Raw genomic sequence first — 24,913 nt, forward strand, 5'->3', positions numbered from 1 at the left:
GCTCACCCACTACCCCTCCGTATACTTCCCACACACGGGCCTGCTTGAATACTATGACTCAGCCCTCATCCAACTTAGATAGAAGATAAAAACCTTGATGAATAACAGCAAGGATAAGCATTTTGCTAATAGAAATTGAGAAATTGGCAAGATGAGTAGTTGCTGTATAAATAGTTCTCATTCACCCCAGCAGATACATTAAAGCTGCTAATTCATCCAGAGAAGTGGCAAGGCAATGCTATTTTTCCCTCCAGATAGGTGACCCGTGTCTTACAACTCTGCAGACATGAATGAATGATGTCTCTGAGACACACTCTGTAAATGGATGCCTGAAGTGAAACCTTTCTCAGAACACCTTGTAATGGCATTAAATGTACCAGGTGTATCTCCAGGGATAAAAGTACCAACGTTTATTTTGTCCCATAATATTAGTATTCATGCATTTTCTAGACCGCATATCAGCTTGAATCTACCCTCACTGACTAAGGGGACTGAAGTGGGTTACATGCACACCAGTCATAGACACATAACTACACCAGGAGTCACCATCAAGGTGCCCGTGGGCGCCCCACGACCACAATTCTGCTTTTCGTTCAGGTTTTTTGTTAATAATGTGAGAATACTCAAAAGAAATACACAATGTGAGGTGGGGATACCAACATTTTCTTCATGTTCAAAAAAAACTATGAAAATAAATATGACAAAAAATGAGTAGCTTACAGCCGTTTTCATTTTTTGAAAGTTATGTAGAGACCGTTGAACTACACACTCAGAGCCGGCTAACCCATTGGGCAACATGACAGTGGCAGTGACAAGCAACTTCCAGCTCACGCATGTCCACACCTATTCAGGATGAGGCGAGTACTGCAGTGCCTCCACGTATGACATTTTTGTGCATCTTATTGCCTGATTGGCAAAAATAACGATATCACACGCACATTAAACATTTTACACATGTTGTAGAAATTCGCTTCTTCCAATCTTTGTGGAAGAAAAGATTGTGAGCACAGCAGGCCCTCTTTTAGGTCCAGCATTAGTGACCTCTGACATCACAAATGTTCTTCTGGATGAATGAAATAAAATAGTCACCAAAGCACGTGTCAAGATCTTGTACAAAGTGTCCCCAAAAGAGTGGAAACTATTACTGTATACTATATTAAACTGCAAAAGGGAGCCCAACAATATTTTATTTCTGTACATGGTGAACGTGCTTTTATTTATACCAGTGCATATCAATGAATTGAAATACTGTGTTCAGTTCTACGCTCGGGAAGTTTATTTGCTGCAGTCCATTTGCTGATTAGTTTACAATATGGAACTGAGAGTTAAGATGGAAAGTGAAAAAATGGGGCTCCTGTTAAATGGTGATTATGTCTATGACTCCATTAAAGACTAAGATTACGGCGGTGGATAAGAACAGATAACATGCTAGAGCTAGATGACTAAGTAATTGATGAGGTGGACCGTTTTTGTGGTTTTGGGTTCATGCATTAACAGTGAGGGCACAGGAGGAGGTTAGCGATGGTAAGGAGTGCAGGAATCACATCTTACCCATCGCCAATGCTAAAAACAACAAAAGCAGGGTGGATGCTTTCCAGATTCTAAGGATACCTGGGACACAGGACAAACATCTGGGTGCTAATGAGATGAGGACTCCATCAGGCGGTGCAAGCTGCATGACTTGAGAGCGAGTGGTGGATTTGGAGAAATTGGTCATATCTGGCAAAGTCAACGGAAGCGAGGACAGATCAGGCCTCCTACATTAATGAGTGGATTGGCATGGACTTGGCGCAGGACAGCGAGGGATGGAGGCGTATCATGATGGCCACAGCACTGCATTAGGCCACCAAGAGATTTTGGGAGAGTTTTGGCCAATTTTTCACATTTATGGGATACTGTATTTGGGTTTTTAGTTATAATCATCATTAATGGAACTACTGAAATGAATGGCTTTATTGACCTGCACCTGTATAGTGTAGCATAATCCTCATAATACAGTATGAAGTTAGCCCAGGTCTGCCACCCTCAGTGGAATCAAATCAAACCTGCCATACACAACACACACACACACACCCTGAGTCTGACAACATGAAATATGAAACTGTGTGTAAATGTTTGTGTTACATTTGATGTTGGCTCTGTTTGCATTTGTGACGTGGAGCACTGCTGCTGTTTGGATTGAGGAATCATTCAGCATGGGACTGGATGACAGGGGGAGTTTCTGTGTGTCTATGTGTGTGTGTGTGTGTGTGTGTGAGTGTTTGTGTCTACACTGATTGACGTCACAGACTCCCACTCATTTCCATCTTGCCTGCATGCGCAGAGAGAATAGATCCCCATTTGCATCCAGCTTCTTTTCCCCCTGAACACTTGTGGTACTCTTTCTTGCCCCCCCCCCCCTCTCTATCCATCACCTCCTCTATCTCTCTCTTCCTTCCTCCTCCTCCTCCTCCTCCTGTGTTTCTATTTTCTTTCAGTTTTTTACATCCATTCGAGTGCAGCCAGCTTGGCAGATAAACAAGACAGTTAAGCATAAACAATTTAAGACAACCAGACAGCAACCCTCTTCGAGATGCACATTAGGGACCCTTGCCTATAAACATCTGTTCATTTCAAGCACCACAAGGTTCTGTCTGGAGGGAGGGTATTTTGACTCCTGCACCTGATGGCTCCTTGTCTGCGTGTGTGTGTGTGTGTGTGTGTGTGTGTGCATTGTCCTCTTTGCTATTATGTGTGTTTGTCTCAGCTTGTGCTCGATTGTGACGTTGTTTCCACAGTGGATGCTCATCCCCACTCGCTCTCCGGTGTCCCTGGTGACGACAGGACATCATTTAAATCACTTCCTCATGAAAGGTCATCCTCATGCTTTACGCAGAAAAAGGTGTGTGCAAACTCCGTCACACCCCCCACCCACCCCCTCCTCCTGTGTGCAAAGCCATGACCATAATTATGTGCACAGTGGGTGTGGGGAGGATAGAGAGGCTGGAAATGCGTGGGTTGACAGAGTAGGACACGCAGACGTTTAAAAAGAGAATATGAAGGCTAATTTAGTCACTGTTGAAAGAGTTAGAAAGTGCACGGTGGGAGGATGACACCAAATATGCCCTGTGATTATTTAGAGGAAATAGCACCCACAGATAAACGTGAGTGAATCTAAAGTTTAAAAAAACACACACACAGGAAAAAGTAATATGTAGTAATGAGCTCTTTGATGCCAGAGTGCCTGGGGAGACGGTGTGAATGTGTGTGTCTGCCTGTGGTCTCACCAGCCAAGCCATTAACAAGCCAGAGGCCTGATCACAGGAGACAGTGTGAACGGACTGATCGATCCGTGTCTTGGAACTGAGAAATATGACAAGCACAAGCGGAGAAAAGAAAGCAGGTGTTTACCAAAAAAGAGTTTGCACCCCAGTCCGATCGAAGCCCATCTCTCCACTTCAAAAATGAGCCAATGTTCAATGCATTGCACAGAGCCTCTGTATGAGTATCTCTCCATCCAACTGTCTGGGTGAATATGAGAGTAATAGAGAAGGACCATGCTGGCAGATGATGAAAAGGGTTTTTTAGCACCCACAAGAGATTTTCTGCAGTATACATTACACTAAATCCCAGCTCCCGCCTGAGACCACCCACAAATAGCAAATAAACGCAAGTAATTGAGGCGCCCATAAAAGTAAACTATATATTTTTGACAGTTTTACAAAGCCTGGACTATGCTGCTGCTTCGTGGGGCCACCGTACAATACACCAGCTGGCTCCTCCCCCGTCAAACCCGCCTCATAGCTTGACATAGGCGTTCATTCACCCGCAGGAGACCACTCCCTGAGCTTCTCAGAGCCTGAGATGCTTCCTGTGGCGCTGCCATGTCAGAGATGTACTTCAGCGCAAGACCATGAAAAGACTTGCACACAAGCAGAGCTGCTTTAAAGTCTATTCTCGGAGCAACAGGAAGCTTTAATGCAAACCCGAGCTCGTTTAGAGAGCCTGGTGAGGAGGCCGTTACAATAGTCTAGCCTACAGGAGACAAAAGCATAGATTAGTTTCTCTCAATCTGGCATAGACACCATTCCCGTGATTCGTGCAATGTTGTTTAAGTTCAGGTCTGAGTGTGTTATTACCTTTCGATTTCTAACCTGATGATTGGGTTGTAGAGAAAAAGTCTCAAGGTGGCTAATAACACATTTGCTTTGTTTCTGTGGGCCACATATAAGTTTTGTCTGAGTTTAGCTGGTGAAAGTTGTTTTGCATCCAGACACTGATCTGTTTCATGGAGTGACAAAGTAAATCTGCAAGACCATCACCTGCTGTAGATCTTAGTGTCGTCTGCATTGTTGTGGTAGGACACATTGTATCTGCGTATTAGCTGGCCTAAAAGCAGCATGTACATATTGAACAAAAGGGGTCCCGAGATTGAACCCTGGGGAATCCCACAGGTCATAGCCATTTGGTCTGAGATGCAGTTATCAATTACAACAAAGTAGTTCAAAGTATAAACGTATTCACCACAAGTCAATGATAATGAAAGGCAATCAATGAACAAATGGAATGTGTACATGTACTATTATATCATAGTTTTACAAGTATAAGTGGATAATAGAGCCTACCACTTCTGTGATACCAATATGAGTTAAAACATGTCATTACCAATCTGCATGACTTCCAGCAGGGCAGGGTAAGGTGAGGATAAGTTATCAGGATGTTTGTCCAGAAACCGGTGTACAAAGCATTGGAATATCTCTGAAAGATGATTTGATTGCAGGTAGTCCAGTTCAGACGAATAAATCAATGAGTTAATTAATTTTCTGATTAGCCTGTGAACTAGTCATTTACAATATTAAACTTTTGGACTCTTTTTCACATTTTACGAGACATTTAATTTGTTTTTATTATTAGGATAAGTATTAAAAGCATAAAGTATAGTATAAAACATTTAAATACATTATTGAAGTATTTCATGATGTAAAAAAATGAGTAGTCGTGGTCAGTAGTGTTCTAAGCTCATGAGAAATGAGGCGATGTCGCCATCTAGCGGCCGCCTCTTGTAAAAACAAGCCCTCTCCAGAGACACAATGTCGACAAAATGGAGCCCAGTGCTCGGCCATGACAATGCTGTCCCAGAGAAATTGCGTCTGACGCACAAAATAAACCAATAGGAGTCTAAAGCGATGATCGCTAGTTGTAATGTTTATTTGCAGCCACGGCAGTATGAGAAACAGAAAGCTATGATTCACACTCTCATTTAAAAATACCCCATTTTTCGAGAAGGGCATTAGTAAACATGGACCATATTATAAAAACAGTAAGCCAGAGTCACTTAGCCAAGCAACACCCACTTGCAGACAGATCGATGACTGTGGGACAAGTGTGGCTGGAAATGTTTGGAAATACTCTGATACTTAATTGAGAATGCATGCATGTGAATGAATGTGGGTCATGGAACACACGCTTGAGTTCACGTCGAGTTAAATGTGAACATGGGAAGCCTTAAGGGCCGTTAAAACATGAAAGTGGCATCAGGACGTTACATGAAGCGAAGATGGCGTTACTGGAAAGCTTGGCCTCCAAAGAGGATTTTAGCCAGACGCATGACCTTGATCAGGTCAGACTTGACTTCATCAAAAATGCATAGAACATGAACATGGCTGTGTTAGTTCAATCATTATTTATGTGTTGCCCTGTATTATGCATCATTTTAATGCATTTAAGATGAGGCCATCTTGGATTCTGAGTTTCTCCCAACCTCAGTCGTTTGCGAGATATGGCACGATTTTTTAAAAAAGTCTCCAGACAAGCAACAATTTGAGGAAAATTCCCAGGACTTGTTTTTATTAAGAGAATTTCAGAACATAAGAGCGGGACCGGACACCTGCGTTTGTGAGATTTCCCAATTCAAATTGCTTTCCAAAAAAAAAACAAAAAAACCCAACAGTGTTTAAAAAAGCTGACACGACAGCATGGATGGAGCAGGAGCTGTGTTCTTCTCTTCTTTCTCATAATGCAGGGTCTTCTAGGAGACAGGTCGGAGGCATTGCTGTTCCAGGAATGTTTCACATGTTCGTCTTCCTCGTTCTTAAGGACAACACGCAATTCTTTTCAAAAAACACATTTTCAATGAGAACCAAAAAAAAACGAGCTCATGAGACACAAGCAAAAAGGGAAGTCACTGCACATTAAAAGGTCTAAAAGAAGCAGCCACGTTATAACATGGCTGAACCGTTAATAAAACATGGGTAGGAGGCCGAACTGTTGGAGAGGAGGGTCTAAATCTGCAGAGGAAGTGAAGGGAAAAACACACAACTACACAAGTCACGACAAAGCCAATCCAGCAGAGGGTGGTTGCGGGGCAGGGGACACACTTTCTACACCAAACAAGCCTTCAACAATCACGAAATGCCATTTAAAAAAGATTTTAGTGTGTTTTTCTTGCTTGCAGACACTTGATATGACCACTGCAAATCTGCAAGGTGCTCCATAATCAGCTTTGCTTTTTGTGCTAAAAATCTGTACGGATACTTATAAAATCATTGATAAAAATATTCCTCTGTTAACAATACGCCTTGGAGGGAAACCGTGTGAGAGACTTGAGAGGGGAGCGTCAAGGGGAGGAGCTGTGTTGGGGCTGGGGAGGGAGGGACGCTGGGGCAGTGGTGCTACTCTGACTTGGCCTCCTTGGTCTCCTCGGGGGCTTCCTCCACCTGGGGACAAAGACAAAGCAAAAGACCGAGGTTACCGCTTGACCGTTTCATTAACTCGAACTCTGTTCAAGACCACAGTTGGAGTCGCCGGGCACCTCGTTGGTCTTGGCCTCGCCGTTCTCAGAGTGGTTTTCTTCATTGGCCTCTGCCTCGGCGTTCTCCTTTGACTTCTTGGTCTTCTTGTCCTCCTTTTTGTCGTTCACAGCCTTTTCTTTCTGGATATGACAACATCACAAGACGTGAGCTGTTTACCTTACGGGTCGTGCGAGTCTCGCTTACCTTTGCTGCCTTCTTGACCTTTGGTTCCTCCTTAGCTGGGGCCGGTTTCTGTGGGCAAAGACGGGATCAGAAACGGCACAAAGTTACGAGGCTACGAGTTAGTTGATATCATAACTGACTGTCATAAAGTCAGTTATAATACTGAGAGATATGCAATTATATTGTAATTGTACACCAAAAGTGTATATTTCTGTGTACGTGCAGCACTGAACATGTGCCTTCAGTAAAGCCCTCTAAAATAATAATATTACAGTGAAAATTATCACAATTATTGTATTACATTGGTACTGTAGGCCCAAATTTTAATGTATGTGCAACTACATTTAACAGGTAGTACGCCATTGTTCATGTTACAACAGCCTAATATGTGCAGATATGAACATATTTCTGAATTTCAATCATTGCTGTTGGTGTTTTTTTAAGTTTATATTAAGACTTATCTTCTCTGTGTCTTTTAAAAGCTTTTTAAGGTTAATAATGCAAAAATATGCCTGCAATAAGATTATTGAATGAATAATCAACATTTACATGAATTAAAGCGTATTGCATTAAAAACTGAACCTAGTTTATGCCGTGTCAATTAGTTATAGAAGCTAATGTGAAAAAGTTCTTCATATTTGTGTTTTCTTACCGCCGATAACCGAGCTGATCTCCTCTTGGGCTGAAAAACATGACATGTTATTTGAATCGTTTCGCTTTGTCGTTTTTGGGGAATGCATGCAAGTAACTGGTGGGAATTGCGTTTTTATTGAAAAAAATGCTCCGCAAAGCGGTACGAAACCTGCTCCACGCTTACCTCCTCGTCTTCTGTTTCTTGTCTCTGCAAAACAAGAATGTGACAGATTGATACCAAAATACCAAATAAAAATTGTTTATAAGCACAGGAAATCACTCTAAAACGACTTCTGTGCGTAATATGGTTGAAAACAAACCCACTGAAAAAACTTTCTCAAATCATAGAAAATCACCAACCCGTCGCATAAAAAGCAGATTTTAAAGCTTTGGGTGTTGTAAATGTGGCGGGAAAGCGGGGCCGCCGAGAGGGACACTGAGAGTCCGGCCCTGCAGGCCTCTGGGGACACATTTGCGGGCCCTGGGCCTCGTCTGCCCCCTTCACTCCCCCATGTCTGCCTCCCATTCAATGCATACAGCTCAGATTTGAAAGCTGGCGCGGGAGTCTCGGGGAGGAGGGGGGAGGGACCTCCACGAAACTCACACGCGCCACCCAGCGGTAGAGCCGTGCCACCGCAGCCATTTGGGACCACGAACAAAGAGAGAAAATATATAATTTTATTCAAACGCGGCGGCGAATGTTGGATTTTGTGGCCAAAATGCAAAGTAAAGCCACTCTAGTATTTTCTCATGGTGTTTTGTAGCGGTTTGGCAGGCGAACGGCGATAAGCGAGCCGTTTTGTCCTCGGTGTCTCGCCGACGAAGGTGGACAAGAGCTGCAAAGCATGGCTGCTGCTGGCTTGTGCTTTAACTGCATGGAGGAGACACAGACTTCTAGCTCCCCAATCCAACAGCGCCAGCTCGCACCGTATGAGCGGAAAATATTCATTCCAACGCATAAAAAATCCGCTATTTTTTTACGAATAGAGGAAAATTACCAGCCATATCCGAGCGCCATAAATTCCGTTATAATTAAGTAATGTCTCCTAGGAATGTCTCGCAAGGCTTTGCATCGCATTCACGCGCGCAGTAAACGTCAAAGTGTCTTTGTTTATATTGAAATACTCACCTTTCTCCTGGGCATGTTGAGATCTTGGAGGTTTTCACGCAAATACAACTAAATAACAGTTGTTCTCAGTGCATGTGAAGACGAGTGTCTCCCCCTATGCTGGCCAGTGTAGTAAACACACTGAAACAGCGAGGCGAGTGGTTGAATGGGGGGAGGGGTGCGGCTAAACGCTTGATGGACAGCAGCGTCAGCCACTCAGGTGGCTCCATTCGGGGCTGCGGAACACTTGGAATTTTTGGAGCCGGCGCGAATGGCTTCTTCTTCTTGCAGGGAGAGATGGGAGGAAGCCTGCAAGAATGAAAGGATTCGAGGACATGTTGACTGCATAGGACTGTGCTGATTGTGTAAGAGGGGGGTGCACTATATTGCTATAACTGAGCCCTCTTAGTGCCCACGCCTCCTCCCCCCCGAAATAAACCAGCTTGCATCTGCAGCCACCGACAATGAGCAATTCTACCGTCAACCGTATTTTAGTTCGGGTCCAATATGGCGCCCACTGTCCTCGCTGACACATTTTTTTTGTTTCCTAAATTCGTTTGAGTGGAAAGGCATGCGTCGTCTGCTCCAGACGCCGGCAGGGGGCCCACTGAGTCCGTCTCTTGAACATGGCCGCCCTCCACTCTCACTGCTGTCTGCTGCACAAAGACACTTAATCTTGCCTTGTGTCACATTCATTCGCCATTTTTGCTGCTGAAACATACGCATTTGTATGTCGTGTGCCGTCAAAACAACAATAACATCTACGTTTTCTGCAGACATACACCCAAGCATCCTTGCCATCTTCATTATGCCTTCTTCTGCATGTACGTGTCTCCTGCAAGCGTGTGCTCACAGCCGGAGAGAGGGGCTGGAAGGGGCGGGGAGGCCGGGTAGAGGCGGAGGAGGAATGCAAAGCTCCATCCAGTGCACGGAGGAGGAGTGTTTACGCACAGTCTGCCTGCGACGCAGGATCAAACCTGGGGACTTTGTCGTTTTTACGCCACAATCCAGTCCTGCGAAGCATTTGCAAAAGGAGCCAGAGAAGCAAGCGCCTCCATCGGGGACCGACCATGGTGATCAAAGTGTACATAGCGTCCTCCTCTGGGTCCACTTCGGTAAGGGATGAGAGATGGCAGTTTTATTGTGATAAGAGGCTTTTTGCAGCATCCTCTCCTTAACGAGCACATTTGAGGTTAGCTGAACTTGAATTGAACTCACTAAACTGATGTGCATCAGGATGAAAATGTCTGGCATCTGCTTGCATGGCCCCTCCTCATGACTTTTGTATAAAGTCTGCCCCTTTTTTTGACTTTGTTATGCTGTGTTGCAAGAAGCAATTGGAACTTGGTAAAGTGTGCTTTTGTCTTTGTGTTTTCTGATAAGTTTCTAGAACCGAGCATGAAAACAGAAAATCTTTTTTAAAAAATTGCTGCAAATTCCCAGTTTGGGATGGTTTGGATTATCTGTAGTGTTTAGTTCCAGACGTGCCAGTTCTCTCTGGACTGGAAAGGAATGATTGTGATGCAATTCCCCTGGGATTTTATAGACATACAGCTGCACAACAGTTTTTTGGTGGTCTGGGTTAGTAATGACACATTGTTTTTAGCATGTCAACATCGCTTGGATGCAAAGGCGTGTGTGATACTGCATGTTCTCATATCTATCAGATACCAAGTAAATACACTCGCTTTTGATATTGGATCGATTCGCCCACCCCCTACATAAAGCATTAGGTAAAGCAATCCAGTACTTAAGTGTTTTGTGGTTTAGAACTGCACTGCATGATGTTTTCTGAGTTGTTTCTCATAGTTTGGGCTCCCTGAGTGCATGTCAACAGTAGCATCCATTCACTGTCATTATTGCTATATTCTTTTCAGTTTACTTAACCAAAATCGCCTTGTCATGGGGTTTCCATCACCTTTGGTATGATACGCTTTCACTCAGCACTCACTCACACAGAGCCTCTTTTCAACCAGGCAGCACTAAGTGGCATTATTGCTCTTACAGGAACTTATTGGCAAAGACTGCAGTGGTCTAAACGGACAGAACCATACACCAGTAGAACAACTCAGAGACTCACTTAGCTGGTCAAGACAATTTCTGTTTTAACGATTGTGTGCCATCACAAGTCAGGTTTGGTTCTACTGTATAGCTCACATTACCCCTTAATAGACCTTAGCCATTTTCACCGCCCAACAGGAAATCTTCCCAGCACACAGTATATGGCTGAAAAGCTGCTGAACGGCTGGCAATTATTGCCCAAGCTGCCGCTTATTGCAGTAAAAATGGCATTCCAATGTGCGGAAACAGACAAAATATGTTGAGCTCTTCAGTTCCAGTCTGTATTTAGTGAGCCCAATGGGACGCTTCAAATTCTTTGTCTGCATGAGTCAGATTGTTGAAGGGTATTGTACTGATTAATGATAAATATTCCAGCTTTCCCCACAGGACTACAATCTATTTGTGGTGGTAGGCATCTGCAGAGGAGGCATAATGACGTAATCGCCAATTTGGTCATGATTCATGAGCAGAAAGTGCTACATTATATTTGTATTTTCTTTTATGTAACCACAAATAAATGAATATAAGGGGGATTCGGCACTGGGATTCAGCACTTTATCAGTCCAGCAGCAGATCCTCATTCATGGGCCACAACGCTGGGTAAACCAGTACAATGTAAAGAGATCAGAAACAAGTCATAAGTTCTTCATAAGTGCTGACTTTTCCTCTTTATGGAAGGACAAGGCCATACGGTTACAGTGGGTTAGTGGTTAGCATGTTAGCTACACAGTCAGGATCTGGAATATCTGGGTTTGAATCTCCGTTGGGCATCTCTGTGTGGAGTTTGCATGTTCTCCCTGTGATTACGTGGGTTTGGGGATAGTCTCCAGCATCCCCCCTTGCCCCAAGTGAGGATGAGTGGCATTAAATGACAACTAAGTATTTCTGCAGCATTATATTATTGTCAACATGTTGACAAACACAAGAACATACACGTTCATATGGATTTTAGGTCACATCCTGCAGCATGTCTTTACTACGTGGTACACACTGGAGCCATACAATTGTGCAATTTTCCTTATTGCCACAATAGAGTCAGAGATAACGGAGGATACGGTGCCTTTGTTGTGTCTGTGTATGTTCTTATGTATTCCTTCTGAGCATTTGTAGGTCAGACATTGTGTAATGGGTCAGTTTTAGGCTTCCCCCCTCAGGCTGCAACGAGGGAACTCAGCCAAGAGTGTTCTTTTGTAATGCTGACTGAGCTGAAGCTTGGGTGGAGGCTATACTGTTGCTGTCAAGCGTCCAGCAAGCCTCCGTTTTTCTGCACAAACTTTATTTGTTTCAACAGAAAACTATTATTCCCTTCTCACATTCACATAGAGAATAACGTTTGAAAAACAGGTAGCCTTGTTTGTTTCACTGTGATTGACTGAAGCCTCAGTTTACATTCCGGAATATTGATCCAAACCTGTGCTGGATGCAGTTCATTTAATCAATCCCCTCAATCCCCTCCCTTGTCTGACTGCTGATAATGCCTGACCTTTTTAGGGATTGATCAGGCCTGAATTTAATATCACTTCCTTGACATAACCGAACACCACATGATAGCAATGATGACACCGATATAGTCTAATATTTAAATCTATTGTTTATTATTATCACGCATCGGTTCTTTGATCTCTTTGGCTCACACTGAGTCAGTTTTATTGGTACAGGGGGTCCTCCTAGTTACGGAAGTCCGAGTTATTAAAAAATTAATTAAAAACACCGGACTTGCTCAAGAAGTAGTTTCAGCGGATGTATATGAGCGGCACGCTGCAAGGATGCACTGTGTACTCGCCCACGTTGTATTCCAGTATTAAAGGAATGGGCTCAACATACATCCCTGTGGAACCCCAGTGTTGCCGGTGAGTAAGTTGTGGGTGAGGTGGATCAAATTGGGGGAGGGAGGTGTTCAGATGGTGTAGCTTCTGGATAGGGATGGTGTGTCTGTAGGGATGTGCTCTAAAAGTTCAAATTGCACACTCACAACAACCCATATGGAGATTTTAAAGGATATCTCTCCCAAGATGGGGCAGCCAATGAAGCGAGGCTCAAAGGTCACATTGCAAAGTTTCCGTTCCTTGTTACCTCTTTACTGCTCACTTGTCTTCTAATCTTCTGCAAACAATCAGCTATTGTTACTGAAGTTGCAGCAGTGGAGGTGAAAGATCACATTTATGCATGTTTACAACTTTGAATTACTCACTGTTATTTTTTATTTGACTTTTTTATGGACGTTGTCTAATCACCCTATCTGGATGTAGGTGGATTTATAACAAAAAAAACATGGTGGTATGTGTGGAATGGCCTGCATCAGCAGTTTTCATTCTCTGAGTGTTAGAAACACCTGATCCATTTCTAGGCAAACAATGAGTCGGCTGTTTTTGCATGATGCCAGTCTCAGTGTTATTTGCATGCACAGACAAGCTGTTTGACTATGTTGCGAGGGGAAACACAGATTATGGAAATGAAGCAGTATAGCAAACTAAGGCTACATTCACACTGCAGGTCAATTCACAAATTTTGCTCATAAGTATGTGATCCACCAACATGCTCCCCGGAACAAAAGTCTCAACAAGTTTTCCACAACTGTCATAGCCACAATTCTTCCCCTCTTTCTTCTTAATCATTTGCAGCAATCTTTACTTCTGTAAACACACGGCAATGCATGTGACATTGTGCTTTCACGCATGCACATCACTTCCCCAAGTCACATTTTTTGGGTAATGTGAGTGAGCAGATAAAAAAAGGATTTTAACAAAAAATCACATCAGATTCAGCAGTGTAGTATTTGTATGGGTAGAATCAGTGAAGGAGGTTGTGCTTAGTCTTTCCTGAAAGATAGCTAAGAGTTAATAAATTGTTTATCCACAAGCCCAAACTTTTTTGTTGGTTTCCTTTATATCAAAATGGCCATACTATAATTAATTTTGCATGGACGCAATATTAACACTATTACAGTGCATCAAAAGCTTCACGTTTAACCCATTTATAACCTCGTTACAAAGCAAATGCAAGTCAAATTCAAGAAAAGACATGGATGAGGAGAGGGTGTGCACATTCCTCCTGAGGAGAAAGGACTGTGTGTGTTTAAGAACGAGCGAGCTCAGGCGTTCCACTCAGCAGTTCCAAGCCGAGCAACTTGTGCCATCTGTCATGTTCTCCCCAAGAGTGCACATATGTCACCTATCTTTAAATGATTCAAAGTGTCAAATTACACTGCAGATTTTCTCACCATGTGGCTGGGAGGGGCGTGGCGTTATCTAAATGATTATCATACCTACAACCCTGACGTTTTATCATGAGGTGGGCTTAGTTTGGTGTACCAGGTGTGTGTTCATATGCAGCTCAGGGTGGAAGTGTGTGTGTATGTGTCTACTTGCAAAAGACCATATTTGGCTCGTGTCTGACTGGTTACCTCCTCTCGAGACCCAGAGGAGCTCTTGTTTCCGTCTGGCCTTGTAGGGCCATCCTCCCTCTAACACGCACCCATCAAGGCCCTATTGGACAATGCACACAAACGCACGCGTGTAGAACGGGGCAGGGCTACGATGCAGTTTGAAATCGTCAGTTAGCAGGAGTCAAAAATACTAATTTTTATGGATGTATCAGTTACTCATTGATTGCCACCACTGGTGGTTCTGGGGTGTAATTACTGTATTCCACCAGATCTTTTTCTGTACATTTCAATATTAAAGTGGATGAAACAACAACTTAAATGTCAAATAGTACAGCACAAACTTCTACAATTTGTTTGACTACTCCGTGGTTCTTGGTACATGATATAAGATAGTACTTTGTTTGTTTGTTTGTTTGTTTTTTCGTTTTTTTTCCTTTGTAATCCTGATGGGCTCACCTTGCTCATTATTAATATTCCCACACCACTTGACTGAATCATTTCCTCAAAAATATTAAACAAGATACCATATTTCTGCTGCTGAGAGTAAATATAAGTCCAAGCAAAAGAAGTCTGTCTTTTTGGGAAACACACATGTATGATAGTTGATAATATTCTTGCATTACATTATTACTTCACGGCAAAAAAAGCAGGTGGTAATTTTTAATCTGTGATTTGTCACAGCAAAACGGAAGTGTGGAATTTTCCCCCGCAGACAAATTAACAGTTGGGTGAAGCTCGGCTCATCTGTTTCCTCAAACGACTGCCTTGCTGTTGACACATAACTGACAACTTCCTCTCCTTCTCTCCCACACACGTAGATTAAAAAGCAACAGCAGGACGTGATGGGCTTCCTGGCAGCCAATAAGATTGAGTTTGACGAGTGTGACATCGCCGCCAACGAGGCCAATCGGAAGTGGATGCGAGAGCATGTTCCGGAGGAGTCGCGGCCAGCCACGGGGAACCCGCTACCACCACAGATATTTAATGAGAGCAAATATTGCGGGGTGAGGCACACATGGCTGCTGTGAATTTTATCAACACCATTTTATCATCTTTCACTTTGTGTGTTTGTGAAAGTGTGAATGCGACGGCACCCAAGAAATGCATCCATATTAAGCCATGTAAGAGCAGTGCAGTTACACCACTGCAAACCATAAGGTTATGAATGAGTTCCACTTCTAGACTGTGGTCTAAGTTTATTTTACCTAAGTTAACTCAGAGGTCACGCACACAGTACAGTAATACAACAATGTAATACAGGAATGCAAAGAATTTCATTGGTTATGGCTACAAAGGCGCTGCAATGATATCAGCCTCCCTCTGTTTTATTTAAGTTATATTTTCAGCATGTGCTGCAGGCCAATAAAAAACAGCAAAGGGCCGTAAATGGCCCACAGACTACACTTTGTCACAAAGTCATATTGTATTAAATAGAATATAGCAGGAGCTCCTGCATAGCGCCTCATTGGAAGTTGCTGAATGTTGCATCCTCATAGATGAGGCTTTGCCGTCAAGTTCAATCTATCCATTAGGTATTTAGTGCTCATATTGTCGCCTTCAGGCACTCGTCCAGAGCCAGTAGAGTCGGTGTGTGTGTGATTCATCTGGCATCTCTGAAGTTTTTTTTTCCTTCTCTGTGCCCCGCAGAACTACGAGGCCTTCTTTGATGCCAGAGAAGACAATGCTGTGTATGCATTTCTAGGCCTGACTGCTCCCCCAGGATCAAAGGTAAAGTTGTAGTAACTCATTACAAATACTACACATTTCTTGGAAATACACTTGCATCGGCAGACCACATTGCCACCAATAAAAAACATTTTGTGCTACTCACACTGGAGTCTGTGTTTGCCGCACACTTGCGCCTCCCTTCTGTCTTGTTCAGAAATACAGGAAGGTGTGCCGGTTGCCATAGAAACACAGAAGGGGTTTCCTCTTTAATGTATCAGGGCATATTATTTATACATAATCTCTGTTCTAATATCTCACAATGTGTCCTTTTCTTGCTGTTTTTGTCTCTCCGCAGGAAGCCGAGGCTCTGCTGAAGAAAGCACAGCAGTAGCTTTTCACCTTTTGTGTTTTTCATCCGGACCTAGCCTAACCTGGAATAAAAACAAAAAAAACAATTTTAAATCTTAGGTTTCACGATTTTAATATTCTTTTGTCAGCTGTGCCTTGTCAGTGTCGAGAGGTGCAGAGACAAAAAGCGGAAGATCCTGGTTATCAAGACAGTTCAGAGCTTCCTCATGTTAGCCTCAGCCTGCTAGCCTATTGGTCCAGTAACATGTCAATCAAATATTTGGCATAAATTGATACACAATCATAAATTGTGTAAAAAGTTCCCTCGGGTTATCCTAGTGTGCAATGAGCTCACCATGTAGTCCACTTCCATATCAATAAAAATGTATACGACTGTCCAGTCGAACAATCAGAAATCTTACTAAATACATAAAAATGTACTTTTCTGCTCTTGTTATTGCCAAAACAGCATCACTTTCTGTCAGAGCTCCAAAAAAAGTTTTCACGCGCTCTTCATTGAAGCTGTCTTATGCTGTTTTAAAAGCAGCCTTTTTCTACTCGAAGATTTCCGTTTAACAACGAGACAAGTTAGCAACAGATGTGACTTTGTTGTTTTTTGATGTTTTGTTATGTAAGCCTCCTGTTTTATATTGTGTTGGTATAAAACCTTAAAAAGTCTTAAAGGGAAGGGTTAGTTGTCTTTCCTAAAATAAAATAAAAAAGATGAAATGTGTCTTTGTAGTCTTTCACTCCGGGGTTCAATGTGGGAAAATTATACATTGAGTTGGATTTTAATGGATTAAACAAACAATACTAACAATTTGGAGTTAGCAGCCCTCCTGCTATCTTGCAATAAAAATTGTAATTGTTAGATTCGGCTCCAGAACTTTCCCCTCAATACATCCCCACGCATAATAAACATTATTTTAAAGTATAAAATAGTCAAACAAAGTGCTAAATTACAAAGCATAAAACGTACATAAAAATGTGAAAATTGTGGGCGTATTGTATGCTGTACATTTTACCTGCATCGAAATTAGCACCAGTATAGCCTCACACACACACACACTGCTGTGGGATGGCATTCCACTCCTCAACCCGGAATCATCAAAAGTCAGCCAACATGGTTGAATTGGCCGCTTTTAGCATGAACAGCATGTCCAAATGTTCACTTGGATTGAGGTCAGGACAGTTGGCAGGCCACTCCATACTTTTACTCCCAAATTGTCCGCCCCAGACTGTGGACATACGGGATTGCCACTGCAGGTTGCAGAATCTCATTGTGATGCATCTCTGCATTGATATTGCGCCCAGTGATGACAAGCCTTGTTTTGGAGATGACGGAGATGTTGCCCCACAACATCACACCGCTTCTGCCAAAAGGTGTCTCTGGCAAAGCACTTTTCAAATGCTGATACGATAGGAACAAGCCCCGTCGTAATGATGCTGGGGTTTCAGGTGGTTGGTAAGGTTTGATATGTTGAAGCCAGACTCCACATTACTAAGGCAATGTTTGTTTACAAGTGAGCTCGGGGTAGTTAGGACAGGTCGTATGAAAGGAGCGCTTGATTTATACATGCTAAACCACCTACAGCACAGTACGTGTAATGTCGTCTCATTGGAGCTTTTTTAAAAACAATTATCGGAACGTTTTAATGTTATCAGTAAATGAGCGGTAGTATCATCTTAGCTACCCTAATAATTCTGCACATCTAGTAAAGGAGGTATTAAAATAGGAGGGGAAAATATGGCAGTTGACATGATTCTACTTCATTCTACTCTTTTACTTCATTATTTGCGGATGAATAAAAATACACCAAAATGACATTCTCCAGATTTAATGAATTACATGTAACACAATAGTGAAATAGCCATTGAAAAAATAACAATTGTAGAATAATGAATGTGTACAAATGTGATTAGGAGTCACATTAAAGTTCAAGTCAAATGTTTTCATTTTTGTCCCACACAAATGTGTTTTTGAAGTACACACTGTGAATTAGTCGTCATCTTCTCTTTTCTTATTTTCGCTTACATTTTCAATAAAGGAAGTAGGCTGAGGGGGTGGAAGGGGCCACTTCACAGTTGGAGAAGTGACAGAGGCCAGCAGATCTCATACATCCGCCGTCACATTACCATTACCGTCGGCGCTTTTGTCTTATAACATCAAGCAGAAGGCATTCAAGCGACGCTAAAAACGAGAAGATTCATTGTGTGTCATGTTGGGCGAAAGCTTTCTCCGACTGCTGTGTTACCAGGAGGAAAAAAATGGTGCTTCTGATTCCATGGGACACACATTAGAGACAAGTTTGGTGACGACACAGACTCATATTCAACAAACAGGTAGGAAGCAAAAATATATAACTTAGTGACTACAAAGTGGAAACGGTTTATTGTATCACTTTAGATGCAGACCAGCAGGAGCGGGAGCTCAGACATTTTCATGGCGTGAGAGAAGAAGCTTCAGGCCTCTCTATCCCTGGGTGTTCATCTGTTCATACACCTGAAACTGACATGACACTCTGCTCGGGCCCCTGCAGTCTCCTAGATCATTATCCCGACCTCCAGGTCGTTGATTCGGGCCTCATCTCCCGCAACACTTTAAGAGCAAGCACCCTTCAGCAAGATCTTTTCACTGATTTGACCCGGTCAGAGCGTGCAGAGCAAAAGCAGCTGCTTTCCATGTCTATTCCATCAGTGTCAGACCAGGGCTATCTGGTCATGGGTGGTGGTGATGCAAACACCAGCATGGGCGTGCCTGCCTCTCAGTTGGAGCCCATGTCCAACTCACTGCTGAATGGACTTCTGGAAAAACAGCTGGACGAGGTATACCTACAGCACCTGACGGACAACTTGGCTCGATGTCACTCACACCTGGGGAACAGCCTCCTGCACGGCCTGGTGCCTCCTCTGCAGCCCAGTGAGCACCAACAGGGCTCCGACTCACTGGAGTCCAATCTGGAAGAGGCACCAGGAGAACGTGGGAAGAAGTTGCATTGCCTGAGCAACCTGAACTTAGCCCCTTTCTCATCCAACTTTAGCACTCCAGTGCTGCGCATTTCTGAGGATGTTCATCCACAATAAAAAAAACAGACATTTTTTTCAATTATTTTGAAATGCATGATTTATTTTGGAATGTATTAAACCAGAAGATGTACTGTTAACTAGCTTAACATAGATATTACAAGTACTGTACATGTACATAGTGCACTTTTTGACACTTAAAATGAGAAGAAGAAGAGGAAGAAGAAGAACAACAACAACAAAAGGACTCAACACTGTAAAAGTGAAACATTGATTGAAGCCTGAGGACAAGCTGGATAGAAAATGGATGGATGGCATTTGCGCACATGACACCTGCTGGTAGATTTATGTACTACATCCGAATATATCCCCCCCGTCACTACTGACACCTAGTGTTGACTTGGGTAAGAAAGCAAACTGTGAAAGTGACAAACTGAAGTAAAAAAAAAAATAGATACAGGGAGTGTAAGGGACTCGCTGAAGAGCAAAGAAGGAGAATTGTAAGTATTTGGATGTGTGAGCATTTTGCCAAAGCCTGGAAGAAGACCCAAATTTCCACCCACAGATGGTTATGATTTTCAGGAACAAGAAGTCTATAAAATATAAAATGGCTCATACACCAAAATGCTAAAATGCAATGATATGAACCTCTTAAGGTTAAAACATAATTATACATTATTCTTATTATTTATAATATGTAATTATATGTGCTGGTGTGCTGTATAAAGGGATCATCAAGTACTTCTTGAGGCAATTGTAGTTTGAATCTAGGGCTCTCCAGTAGATGGCAACAAATATCACATTTTAGACTTCCACACTGGCTCAGACCTCTCTGTGTGTGGTGTTTGCATCTGCTGTCCCCCCACCTCTCACCAGAAGTCAGCTGGGATGGACTCCAGTTCATCTATGACACTGACGGAGGAGGATAAGCGGTACAATATCAATGAATGAATGAAATATATGCATATGATGAAACACAGTTGACCGCATTATATTATGACAGTTGACCTGTAACCCATTTTTGGACCAGATCCTTGAGTTTGGATGATTCATGATTCAGGTGATAGATAACTGTAACAGATTTCATCAGCAGGAAAAAAATTACACACTCACCTTTTGTACAAATGGAAATTAAAAAAAATGAAACACTGTGCACACTGAGTTGGCTCATCGCACTTGTCAGTTTCTGTTTGTCAGAGTCAGAGCTTCACATCACTGGTCATATCACGTTCTTGGTATAGGTACAAAACACAACTGATGCTGATGACCTTGACCAAGGCACACATAAAAATATGTCCTGATAAGGATTTTCATACATACTGATTTAATGACCGAATTCCTGCTCTGTATCGCATATAAAACACATGTTCTCGAGCTTCCTTCTGAAGGAAAACTCACGACAAGGATACAAAACAATAAACTGTTACAAGGAATGAGTCCAACCTTCTGTCAAAGTGTCCTTGCCTTGTTGGGGAGATTTGTGGCTCATTTACGTCTTCAGTCTAATTCATTTCCAACGTGCCCTTCCAAGACTAACATCATCATAACAAATACTTTACGGTCCCAGATGCTTGCGTGGTTGTCATCCTCCTTCTAAAGGCACACAACCAGCCCTTGTTGCCTTTACACATGCGTGGCACACCAAGGGTAATTTGACGAGGACACACATGTTTCCTAAAATAACTGTAGCTGCCCTCCCCACCTGCCCTCTTTAGTTACTGGAGCTTCTTTCCCCCCCGACATGCCACGGGAGTGGCCCGCAGAGAGTTTCGTTTAGGGTTGGGCAGAGGGCTGCCAAGCGAACAACGAACGACGAGGTGTCTGTAGAGAAGATACTGTACTTGTGAAGAGGACATTGGCCTGGAGCTATGAGGGTGGGAGCAGCAGCCTTGGCCGGGGGGGTATTTGGGGCACTGGGGACGCTGTGTTTCTTCTTGGCATTTGGGACAGACTACTGGTTGGTGGCTAGTGACAACTGTGGATCTTACGTATGGCCAACAATAGTAGATAAAGATGCCAACGGGACCGAGGTAAGACATTTATTCAAAAAGACAGTTTGTTAATGTCACCATTGGTTGAAGTTGAAATAGTTTGAGCAGTGTTTGTTTTCACCCCCAATTTATACACTGGAATGATTTAGCCATGACATTTTTTATTGAGATTATCTGCCACTGTAGTGTGGCACTTTATGTCTTGTAATAATTTTAGCATTAAAAAAATGCAAATCATATTTTCCAGTGAAACATTCCCTTTCCATATTGATGTTATTTATAGACCATTTAGACAAAGATTACAATACATTGTAGTCAATAAATAATATTTTATGTAATATTAAATGGACTATTTTGAGTGTATTCAACAAATTATCCAAGGGACAATCGCCATTGTCATCACCATCAGTCAATATTGTCCTCAATTGTTTCTTTAGTTGTGTTTACATACTCAAAGCTTCCAGGAATGCAGCTGTTGGAAAGTTGGGAATGTATAATAGTCATATGCCGCCATGAGATGTGCTGATGATCTGATGATGTTGATGCTGATGTTCTAATTACATAAGAGCAGTGGTATCCAAACGTTTTCATGCAGAAAAATGTAAGAATGGGGCTAACTATTAAAGTTGCAATGTGTCATTGATCATGTTTTTTTGAAAAGCCAGTGGAAAGTATAAGCATGCATGTTTCATAGGTTCACTTTGCAAGCTGCACAAACCTCCCGATCACAACCACATTGGATGTCTTGGCATGTTCCAAGTACTGTAGCTCCTAGTGCCGTGGGGCCTCTGAGCAAGCAGCAGCACAGCCATGTGTTGACTGGCAGAGATTTCTTTTTTTGACAACTGATGTCAGCCTGTTTCTTTTTATTCTTCGTCAGTTTGTGAAAGCAGTCACCGTCTCTCCTGCGTCTCGCACCCTCCACCACGAAGGATTTTTCTGGCGCTGTGTGTTCCAAGTGGAGCCTGCTACAGATGCAGTGCTAGCAACGCTCTTCAGTATGTAGAAAGACTTTTCAAACCAGCCTAATATTGTTTTGTTTTGGGGTAAGAAAACATATACATAAAAATAAATAAATTAAATAACCAATAAGTAAAGCAAATATTAAATTAAAATTAGTAACCTTAAAGATATCTACAATTCATTCAATACCAAAGACGTAAAGAACATTTATATATCTTTTAAGAGGTGATGACACAACTCCCCACTAAAGGATTTCAGTTCAGAGCAATTTTAAGCCATCAAAACTGCCACTAGGGGGCAGAAGTGCATTTGATGAAAGCTCGACAGAGATCCTGTGGACAGAAAAAAATTCAAAAGGAGGAAGTGAGAGAGCGTGAACCTTGCAGAAAAAAAAATGCAAATAGTTGATGATTTATTTGTAAAGAAATTGTTATTTCAATGTAAACAACCCCTTTTTCTGCTGTTTATGTTGGTGTAGTTGTTATATTTGAGCTGTCACAAAAGAAAATAATATTTGTGTCAATATTTGGGTACTGAAAAATGGCTGGGATTGAATGCATTAATATGGCTTCCACAGTGGGACTGTAGCTTTAACTAGTAAAAATGCAATAATTACTGTATACAATATCAATATCATAAAAAGTGTACAATTTTAAAAAGTCACAGCTGTTGATATTTGATTGTAATTTCAATTTTTTTTGTAATAACTTAAGAATACCACAAAAGTACATTTTAATCATCACTTATGAGAATCTACAGTGTTTTTTTTTTCACTTGCAGCCAACCAACCAAAATCCAAGGTGTGTGTCCATGGATATCTCTTCCCACTTCCAGTTGCAGTTGGCCGTGTGCCTCATCCCATCTATGACGCTACGGCAGGTGGTGCACCTTTAAGCCAATGTTTGCACAAAAGATGACTTACTAAAGCATATATTTCCAGTAGGACACGCTAGCTTACACATTGCCTGTACGGGCCGGATAATAATGATCGCTGTTTGTATTTCTTTTAGTGTTTCGAGGTTTCTGGACAGTGTTCATAATCCTCGCATTGGTCTCGGCCTTGGCTGGGAGTTTCCTCTTGGTCTGTGGGGTTCCCTTTATAAGCCATAAACTCTACAAGCTGGGAGGAGTCTTCTTCATCATTGCTGGTATGTGAAGAAGTCATTGTGGCTGTAGGCAAATGCAGTGATTCCTCATTAATGCGCGGTGAGGAGTGCTAGTTTTACTCAAGGTGAACCCAGTTTCTGGTTTAAGATTCAAGACATAGTACATTTTGTGGCGTATTTGTAGTGTGTTGCAGTCAGCTGTTCATGGATGTCACATGACAAACACACCCTGCACACCCATTAGCACATAACTCCCTCAATAGCTGTTGATATCACCACAGTTGGTGTAAACAGTGCTACCATGGTAATAGTAAGAATAGGAAGGGTTTTAACACAGTAATGTGGTTCTCCACAGCATGCTTGTTCCTCTTCGTTCTGCTGCTCTTCGTGCTGTGGATGGAGGTGGTGGATGTGAAGAGTTACATCCTGCAAGAAAGAGGGGAGACATGTTCTGATGCCCAGGTTTCAGTGCTCTATGGTCTGTCATTTATGGTGGCTGCTGCCGGCGTCCCCCTGGAGCTCGTGTCTGGGTTGATCTTCATGCTTGTGGGCCGAGCACTGCTTGCCAACAAGTGAGGAGACCATCTGGCATCGGAAAGGACACAACTTACTTACGACGGTGTAAAGGCATGACTGCCTACTGCGGTGGAATTGTGTAATTTTACTACTTTAAGATTTTGGAGGCCTGATTTTAGGATGTGCTACGGCGATGTTGCAGAGCGGACTGAGGGTGGACCAGAAGCTATTCTGCTCCTGCAGTACCAGAGATTAAAATTAAAATAATAAATAATAAATAAATTCACTAAATTTATAGCTATGGACAGAACGTTGAACAACAACATCATCCTTTGTATGAAATATAGCCTCTGTTTTCATTAAAAAAATACATTAAACTCTCAATACAGGTCCGTGTTTTAGTTTTGGTGGATAAAAAACAAACACTGCAGTGTTTAATGCATTGCATGAATGCAGCGTTATAAAAGACACAAAGCAAAGCAATGCAGCTGTGCTTCCTGTCCTGACTTTGGCACGGGATCAAAGTGTGGAAGCAGGAATTATTTAACTGGAGAGGGATGGATGTGCAGTTGCTTGGGAGAAGAACTGATGCATGTTGGAGGTCCAGTCAACTGCTTCCCATGCCTTTTTACGACTTTTACTTTGCCTACCAATCATTACATTACACATCCTCATACATTTTGATGTAATGTGTGAACATAAATGTTTGTTATACTGACATCAGTCACTATTAAAATCAAGTGCTAAATGTACTTTTTTTTCCCCTTGCCCTTTTTAACAACCCGTGTGTCAAAGTGTTTATGATGCAGTGACTCTCCGACTAACCCTATTTATTGCTCCGGTAAACATTTTCCAACATCCTCGCTAATCTAAATTGCTCATTTGCATGAGTTAAGCATAATAACATATAAAATTAACCACTACCAATGAACATCACATAATGATATGAAATATCACACTGTTTACTGTCAGTAAGAAGACCGGCATGTTTAGAAAATTTTAATTGCAGTATATGCCTTACATGAACAAAAAAAAACTATAAAAATGGTGGTAAAAGAAGTTGATAATGATGATAGTCATAATGCTACTAATAACAGTAACGGTACTAGCTTAAATGGCCCCCACTGTGAAATCCCCCTTTTCCTCTTTTTTCCTGT

At 42.3% G+C, this 24,913-nt stretch overlaps 4 protein-coding genes across 4 annotated transcripts; 3 read left to right on the forward strand and 1 right to left on the reverse strand.

Moving 5' to 3' along the window:
• Positions 1-5,171: 5,171 nt before the first annotated feature.
• LOC131110610 (non-histone chromosomal protein HMG-14A-like) lies at positions 5,172-8,858 on the reverse strand. Its single transcript, XM_058063863.1, has 6 exons — positions 8,716-8,858; positions 7,771-7,794; positions 7,606-7,635; positions 6,975-7,022; positions 6,791-6,910; positions 5,172-6,695 (listed from the first exon to the last, which is right to left on the reverse strand). Exons 1-6 carry the CDS (start codon positions 8,728-8,730, stop codon positions 6,651-6,653), a joined length of 282 nt encoding a protein of 93 aa, XP_057919846.1. The 5' UTR covers positions 8,731-8,858; the 3' UTR covers positions 5,172-6,650.
• Positions 8,859-9,601: 743 nt separating this feature from the next.
• Positions 9,602-16,885, forward strand: sh3bgrl (SH3 domain binding glutamate-rich protein like). The gene is made up of 4 exons (XM_058063862.1): positions 9,602-9,809; positions 14,959-15,144; positions 15,788-15,868; positions 16,164-16,885. The coding sequence occupies exons 1-4, from the start codon at positions 9,765-9,767 to the stop codon at positions 16,197-16,199; spliced, it is 348 nt and encodes a 115-aa protein (XP_057919845.1). The 5' UTR covers positions 9,602-9,764; the 3' UTR covers positions 16,200-16,885.
• Positions 16,886-18,257: 1,372 nt separating this feature from the next.
• si:dkey-237j10.2 (uncharacterized protein LOC568721 homolog) lies at positions 18,258-19,240 on the forward strand. The gene is made up of 2 exons (XM_058063953.1): positions 18,258-18,499; positions 18,564-19,240. The coding sequence occupies exons 1-2, from the start codon at positions 18,376-18,378 to the stop codon at positions 19,238-19,240; spliced, it is 801 nt and encodes a 266-aa protein (XP_057919936.1). The 5' UTR covers positions 18,258-18,375.
• Positions 19,241-21,002: 1,762 nt separating this feature from the next.
• LOC131110470 (transmembrane protein 182-like) lies at positions 21,003-24,520 on the forward strand. Its single transcript, XM_058063637.1, has 5 exons — positions 21,003-21,210; positions 22,052-22,169; positions 22,915-23,013; positions 23,145-23,282; positions 23,596-24,520. Exons 1-5 carry the CDS (start codon positions 21,049-21,051, stop codon positions 23,814-23,816), a joined length of 738 nt encoding a protein of 245 aa, XP_057919620.1. The 5' UTR covers positions 21,003-21,048; the 3' UTR covers positions 23,817-24,520.
• The last annotated feature ends 393 nt before the right edge of the window (positions 24,521-24,913 follow it).

Source organism: Doryrhamphus excisus, chromosome 23 (genome assembly GCF_030265055.1).
Source record: "Doryrhamphus excisus isolate RoL2022-K1 chromosome 23, RoL_Dexc_1.0, whole genome shotgun sequence".
Lineage (NCBI taxonomy): Eukaryota > Metazoa > Chordata > Actinopteri > Syngnathiformes > Syngnathidae > Doryrhamphus > Doryrhamphus excisus.

Coding starts and splice junctions, on each gene's coding strand:
- si:dkey-237j10.2 (XM_058063953.1), top strand. CDS start 18,376: ATGTTGGGCGAAAGCTTTCTCCGACTGCTGTGTTACCAGGAGGAAAAA. Junction 18,500..18,563: donor GACTCATATTCAACAAACAG/GTAGGAAGCAAA, acceptor GTATCACTTTAG/ATGCAGACCAGCAGGAGCGG.
- sh3bgrl (XM_058063862.1), top strand. CDS start 9,765: ATGGTGATCAAAGTGTACATAGCGTCCTCCTCTGGGTCCACTTCG. Junction 9,810..14,958: donor CCTCCTCTGGGTCCACTTCG/GTAAGGGATGAG, acceptor CCACACACGTAG/ATTAAAAAGCAACAGCAGGA. Junction 15,869..16,163: donor CTGCTCCCCCAGGATCAAAG/GTAAAGTTGTAG, acceptor GTCTCTCCGCAG/GAAGCCGAGGCTCTGCTGAA.
- LOC131110610 (XM_058063863.1), bottom strand. Junction 7,023..7,605: donor GATCAGCTCGGTTATCGGCG/GTAAGAAAACAC, acceptor CTTTGCCCACAG/AAACCGGCCCCAGCTAAGGA. Junction 6,911..6,974: donor AGGTCAAGAAGGCAGCAAAG/GTAAGCGAGACT, acceptor TGTCATATCCAG/AAAGAAAAGGCTGTGAACGA.
- LOC131110470 (XM_058063637.1), top strand. CDS start 21,049: ATGAGGGTGGGAGCAGCAGCCTTGGCCGGGGGGGTATTTGGGGCACTG. Junction 21,211..22,051: donor AAGATGCCAACGGGACCGAG/GTAAGACATTTA, acceptor ATTCTTCGTCAG/TTTGTGAAAGCAGTCACCGT. Junction 23,014..23,144: donor CATCTATGACGCTACGGCAG/GTGGTGCACCTT, acceptor TATTTCTTTTAG/TGTTTCGAGGTTTCTGGACA.